This window comes from Triticum dicoccoides, chromosome 3B (genome assembly GCF_002162155.2).
Source record: "Triticum dicoccoides isolate Atlit2015 ecotype Zavitan chromosome 3B, WEW_v2.0, whole genome shotgun sequence".
NCBI lineage: Eukaryota > Viridiplantae > Streptophyta > Magnoliopsida > Poales > Poaceae > Triticum > Triticum dicoccoides.
Window position 1 is genome coordinate 151,250,961 of NC_041385.1, and position 6,226 is coordinate 151,257,186.

At 46.0% G+C, this 6,226-nt stretch overlaps 2 protein-coding genes across 4 annotated transcripts; both read left to right on the forward strand.

Moving 5' to 3' along the window:
- The first annotated feature begins 949 nt into the window (after nt 1-949).
- Nucleotides 950-1,962, forward strand: LOC119279417 (zinc finger CCCH domain-containing protein 1-like). The gene is made up of 2 exons (XM_037560656.1): nt 950-1,388; nt 1,487-1,962. Exons 1-2 carry the CDS (start codon nt 950-952, stop codon nt 1,726-1,728), a joined length of 681 nt encoding a protein of 226 aa, XP_037416553.1. The 3' UTR covers nt 1,729-1,962.
- A 139-nt stretch (nt 1,963-2,101) lies between these two features.
- Nucleotides 2,102-5,103, forward strand: LOC119275271 (probable prolyl 4-hydroxylase 7). Of its 3 annotated transcripts, none has more exons than XM_037556083.1 (6): nt 2,102-2,240; nt 3,139-3,275; nt 3,447-3,623; nt 4,064-4,121; nt 4,205-4,374; nt 4,543-5,103. In XM_037556083.1, exons 3-6 carry the CDS (start codon nt 3,519-3,521, stop codon nt 4,843-4,845), a joined length of 636 nt encoding a protein of 211 aa, XP_037411980.1. In that variant the 5' UTR covers nt 2,102-2,240; nt 3,139-3,275; nt 3,447-3,518; the 3' UTR covers nt 4,846-5,103. The 3 variants fall into 3 exon arrangements, with proteins under 3 accessions (XP_037411980.1, XP_037411981.1, XP_037411982.1); XM_037556084.1 differs by having other exon boundaries at nt 3,139-3,184; XM_037556085.1 differs by having other exon boundaries at nt 3,139-3,623; nt 4,214-4,374.
- The last annotated feature ends 1,123 nt before the right edge of the window (nt 5,104-6,226 follow it).

Sequence of the window (6,226 nt, forward strand, 5' to 3'; positions counted from 1 at the left end):
TTGGAACCAGATTGATTCAGTATCTCCGCTAAAGCTGGCTACCATGGGAAACTCTTCTTTGATATACTTACTATAGCCGCCTGAAATATTTTGAAAGAGAGATAATCATCTATTTTAAGTTATTCAACTAACCAAATAGCATCGATGGCTAGGACCAAAGCAAATCTTCTACCTCTACAGTTTGGGGTGCTGCAATACCTTAACAACTACTCCATGGTAGTTTTTTTAGCACTCTCTGCAACCTTTTTCCTTCTAACCCAAGGTGGTGATGAAACACCCTACTCTGTCACTAGCTATAGTAAAAAAAAGCTCATTGGGTTTGCCAGAAATGAGATTTCGCACCGTGCTTCGTTTGTTCCTTGTTTCTTTTTTTTTTAGCAAAACTTGCACTCTCGTGTGCTTTGCAAAGCAATGCGACACACCACAGGGCCTTGCGAACTTTGGGCAGCGGAGCTACCAATCTAAGGACCATTCAACACAGGCCCAAGGCCATCAAATTCACACTCACACGTAGTAGCAGCCTTCGCTCTTTCACGTGCCCTAAACCCTGCGTTTAGGCCCAACTCGCCGACGGAGGAGCACCACCACCTTTCAGACGGACGCACGCTCTCCATGGGACACCCCGAAGCAGCGGACTGCACCGCGCGCCCGTCCTCGGATGCCGAATGGGAAGTGCAACTGAAATTCGCAATTCATTTCGCAAAATACTCAGCGCACAGCCAGCCCGCCGCCTGGTTACGGACAGATTGGAAGAATTAATTGCTTCCAACCCGATCCCGACGGCGGAGGCCGGCGCACCCCCAGAAACCCCTGTCCATCTCGCCCTCCGTCGCTATAAATCCTTGTCCCGTCGCAATCCCTCTCCACACCTACTCCTCACTCCTCCTAGTCAAATCTTTCTACTCGGCTGCGCTAACCTAGGGTTTAGTCCGCCTGCCAGCAGCTAGCGATGGAGGGGGAGAGCCACGCCGCCACCAACGCCTTCAACGGCGCCCTGACCCGCCGCTCGGGGGAGGACGTCATCGTCCTGTCCTCGGCGACGGCGAGGCCGCCACGGTCGGTGGAGGCGGTGGTGCTGGTGGACGCGGAGGGGGAGGGGCAGGGGCAGGGGCCGCACATGGAGACGGAGGCGCCGCCGGAGAGGCTCTACTTCAAGACAAGACTCTGCGACAAGTACGAGGCCACCGGCCGATGCATGTACGAGGACGCTTGCACCTTCGCGCACGGCCGCGCCGAGCTTCGCCCGCCGGTCCCCTCTGTCGGCGGCTTCACCGTCGCCGGCGGCGGCAGGGTTGTCAACGGCGGCGGCAAGGTGTGCTTCAACTTCAGGGACACGGGCACCTGCCATTTCGCGGACAGGTGCGCCTTCCCCCACGCTGCGCCATCAGGTACGCCCGCTCCCTAAGCTACCCACCTAGATCGCGCACGTGTGCATGGCTGATGGGGTCCGGATCTCACGAAACATGCCCTCGATTTTCTTGTCCAGGTCACGCGATTCGCCTCACCGGGGACCAGAAGGTGCTGACATCCCCGGGGGCGCGCTACGCCGCCCCGGGCACCGCCAGGGCGTACCCGTACCCGCCGGTGATTCCCCCGGCCGCGCGTGATCGTCTTGCCCAGATGACCGAGGAGAACGGGGGCAAAAAGCCCAACAGGCTGATGCTCATGAGCAACCGGAAGATCAGCGGGATCTACGGCGACTTGCTGCCGGAGCAGGAGAAGGAGTGAGAGTGAGACCGATCGATCAGCCGTCCACCCACCATGGTCGCGTACCCAGTAGTAGATGATTGACATTGCTGATACATAGCAACAAAACAAAAAAGGGACGGGTTGATCTTGTCTGAAAGTGAATAACTTTACCATGGTGGTATTTATCTGTGTTGTATAATTCCAACTGTTGTACTGCATGCAAATCCTATGTACTGTAATTCGTATGAATAAACCAGCGTCGTTGTTTGTTTACCTATCCCATATTATATCATCATCTTTTTTTTATCACTGTTGTTGCCATTTGTCTGTGTTCTCGGTGGGCTTTCACGGCCCATTGGGCCCCCGTTTCTCTCTCAATGGCTTACAGTACTACAGTGAGACGGGACTGAGACGAGAGATATGCGGATCTGTTCATCTGCAGGGGGCTGACGGGGAAGAAGAGGCATGGGATCTGGATCAGGAGCCGTGCTGGTGCTTGTGGCAGCATGTCTAGCGATTGCCCCGCCCTGCGCTCTGGCTTCTTCTCGCAAGTAAGCTCCTCTTCCTCTTCATCCATCTGATGTGCCTGTGAGGATCTCTGGTTGGATTTGGGTAACCAGGCCCCAGAATGCCAGGATGTGTTTCTATTTCGGGATGAACCGTGTCTGCCCGCTTTGATTCAGTTTCTAGGATTGGATCTTTGTTGAGTTATGCTTTGATTTGTTCAGTAGTTGATGTGGGTAGCTTAGTTTCTGCAATAGTAAATGCAGGGTCAACAACCCATGAAGTCTTGATCTCAGTCTTGCGTCAGCAGTAGCAGTGACTGGTTGTGTTAACGGGTGAGATGGTCAACTGACATTAGGCTGGTTGTTGGCCTGAAACTTGAGCGAAAGATGATAATGCAGTTTACATCATAGTAGAGTGCCAGTTTAACATCAGGTACAGAAAAGGGCAAGTCAATTATAATGAGAAAGTATTACAAACTTTTCTCGGACACAGCGGTCGAACACTGGTGATGGGCTGGCTGTGCACCCACGCACGTGTGCCTCTATCGAACTGACACCAGGTTACTTGTTGGCTTGAAGCTTGAGTGAAATACTTTGATGATCACACAGTTTACGTTGTCAATTTAGTCTTGTCAATTGCCACTGAAGTAGAATGCAAATTTAGCATCAGCTACAGAAAGAGCTAAGTCAATTATAGTGAGAAAGTAAATTACCTTTTTTCCTCGAAGGCGCGCCAAATGTTTGTGCCTTTTTAAATTAGAAATAACCATGAGGCGCACCCTACGGAGCACAGGGCTCGAACGCGGGTAATAGGCTGAGCGTGCACCCGCACACCTGCTTCTAGCCAACTGGTCGACGCCCAGTTCCCGAAAGTAAATTACAATTATATGATGTTCCCTTCATGGAAGATATTAATGCGCAATCCAATTATTACCCTTTTCAGGTTTGGTCTGGATATTGCGCAACCAAATTGCTGAACTCCACAAAAGGTTCATTTACTCCAAGCTCACATGTTGATTTTGACACTTCAAAATCAAAGTGACTCTCGTGGCACTCCTTTGATTTTCCTCTGTACTATCAGTTAAGCGTTTGTTACCATGAATTTGTTGTGCATTTTCTATAATAATAAAATTGTGTGTCGCATGAAAGATCTTCTGTACTTATAGTTGCGTATGTACTCAGATGCTCATTTCTTTTTATGTGGACAAATCCCAAGTTTCTTACCTTAATTTAGGGTCTTCTTGTATGAAGGTTTTCTCTCTCACATGGAGTGTGACCACTCAGTCCTTGCATTCAGGTTATTTATAAAAAAGGGCTTGCATCATGTTATTGAAGGTCATGTTTTCATTCTTTCAGCCACGTGGTAAGATAGGGTCATACCATAACAATATTGATGCAGGCCTCCTATTTCGCCTGGCTGATAGCAAGGTGAGCATACATACTGCTTTCATGATATTTTCCAGAATAATATTGATGCAGGCCTCCTATTTCGCCTGGCTGATAGCAAGGTGAGCATACATACTGCTTTCATGACTGGCTCTTTTCTAACCATGCAGAAAATGTAGACAGAGAAAAATAAAATTAAACAGACCTTGAATCCCTCTATTTAACAATCTTCTACCATATCATCTGTAAGTTAATGCTTAGATGTGTGTTACCTGTGTGAATAAACAGATATGTAACTAAATGAGGTCAGAGTTATTGTTTTTCTTGATATTGCAATCTGTGAAGAAAGTGCACATTCTTTTTGATATATAGTAGTAGATGTTAAAATTTTATAAATTGAGGTATATCAAATTAGGTTCTACTACTACTAAGCCCTGGACTGTTCTACTTCTAAAAATTGATGTTTTGTACTCCTTTTGAAGGACATAGTTGTTTCGGAGATTGAAGATAGGATATCATTATGGAGTTTTATTCCAAAAGGTATCGTTTGTTCCTTGCAATTACTCTTTTGTAATTCCGTGTAACCTTGCTTGCTAGATGTCTGGCTGTTGACACATTCTTAGTGGTCTCAGAGCATGGGGAGAGCATGCAGATTTTGAAGTATGGAGCAAACAAAAGTGACCCTAAAAATGAAGAAACTCAATTGAGCAGTGGTGCCAATAGGCTTGTGACCATTTTGATGTACCTTTCTGATATCAAGCAAGGTGGTGAAACTGTTTTCCCGAGATCCGAGGTAATGACATTATCACAGTCTTACTTGTGAGAAGAAGTCCTTATCATTTTCAAACAAAAGAAGTGCTTATCAAAATGACTAGTCACACTGACATTTGTATGTACTTTCCTTGACTGAAAAGTGAAAAGGAGATAATAATCTGTATATAATATATGTGCGCTGCTGAAGGATACTCAAGCCAAGGAAGGGACACCTTCCGATTGTGCTGGTTACGCAGTTAAACCTGTCAAGGGCAACGCGATTCTGCTGTTCAATTCAAGGCCTGACGGAATCGCCGACAAGGACAGCCAGTATGAGGCCTGTTCTGTCCTTGAAGGGGAGAAATGGCTCGCCATAAAACATATGCATGCCAGCAAGATTGATAAATCAAAACCTTCGCCGGCATCCGAGGATGATGGTTGCACCATGAAGATGGTAACTGTGTCAGTTGGGCCGCTGCCGGCGAATGCAACAAGAATCCAGTGTTTATGATTGGAAGTCCAGACTACTATGGCACTGGCAGGAAGAGCTGCCATGCGTGCTAGATGTTTTTTTTTGTTTTCGTGCATTGCCCTTAGGGATGTCTCTTGGCATTTTCGTTGTTTAATACAGGCATTGGTGTTGTAAGTGGAGAATGATTCAGCAAATTGTGCACTTCCCACAGATAACCTTTACTGTTGTCAGGAAATGTAGTACATAGGTATTGGATTGGCTGCTCTTATAAAGTTATGGAAATTAATTCTGACCTCATTTTGTTCTGTCAGACAATGCCTGCATGCATAATCGCACTTGTCTGCATCTTTGCATTCCAGCAACTTTCTGGGTACATAGATAATTTTGGGCCTAACATGTTTTTGACTTGAACATTTCTAACGTGTGTGGGCTCTTATATGATCATATATATCGTAAGAATACTCGTCTAACATTATAGGGCAAATAACACTTAAAAGTAGCTGGTTTTTCCCCTGCATATACAAGCTATCGGTTTTATTTAGTTTTGCAATGGTGAACTTTGGCTCTTGCGTAGCATAGAACAGTTGGCTGTTGGAAGTATGGTTGCAGGAATCATCATGCTACACAGCAAAGTCTATTGATATAAACTGGAGTACAGTCTACTACTGTATTTGCTACCTACTTTTTCAGGTAATATATAATAAATTTTGTTATTGGATGATAATGTCATTGTAGTATAGTGGTAAGTATTCCTGCCTGTCACGCGGGTGACCCGGGTTCGATCCCCTTCTTTGTATTCCTTTGGTCATGATGAAGAGTTGAACCTTCTAAAGCTGGCATCGTTTACAAGATTTATTTTCTGACCCCCTTCTTTGTATTCCTTTGGTCACTGACCCACTGACCGCTGAAATTACTTCCATGGATTATTATCTGACCCCCTTCTTTGTATTCCTTTGGTCATGAAGTGTTGAACCTTCTTTTTTTTTTCTTTGAGGGGAAAACTATTGAACCTGCTAAAGCTGGCATCGTTTACAAGATGCCCCACGACTCTCGAGTAAATGAATCCATCGCTGGGAGAGTCAGCCCCCAGCGGATACGCCTGTAAATTTTTAGGTGTATAACAACTACTTATTCAAGCAAGTTCAATGGAATCGTTACAATACCATATGGTTGAAAGAACCACACATGCCTGCCAAAGCCTATACTATCGGCCTCAAAGTTTCTAGACCTTCTCTCGTGTATAAATTTACACTCCAAAAACTCTCCAGAAGTAGCTCGAATTTCTTGAATAATAGCTGCATGTTTCCCACCTTGGTTTGCTTCAATCTCCTTGACCAGCGTGGCGCTGTGCGAAGAAATAATCACCTGAGTGATATTCAAATCAGGTGCTAATGCTAGAGGCTCGCAGCAAGCCATTCTA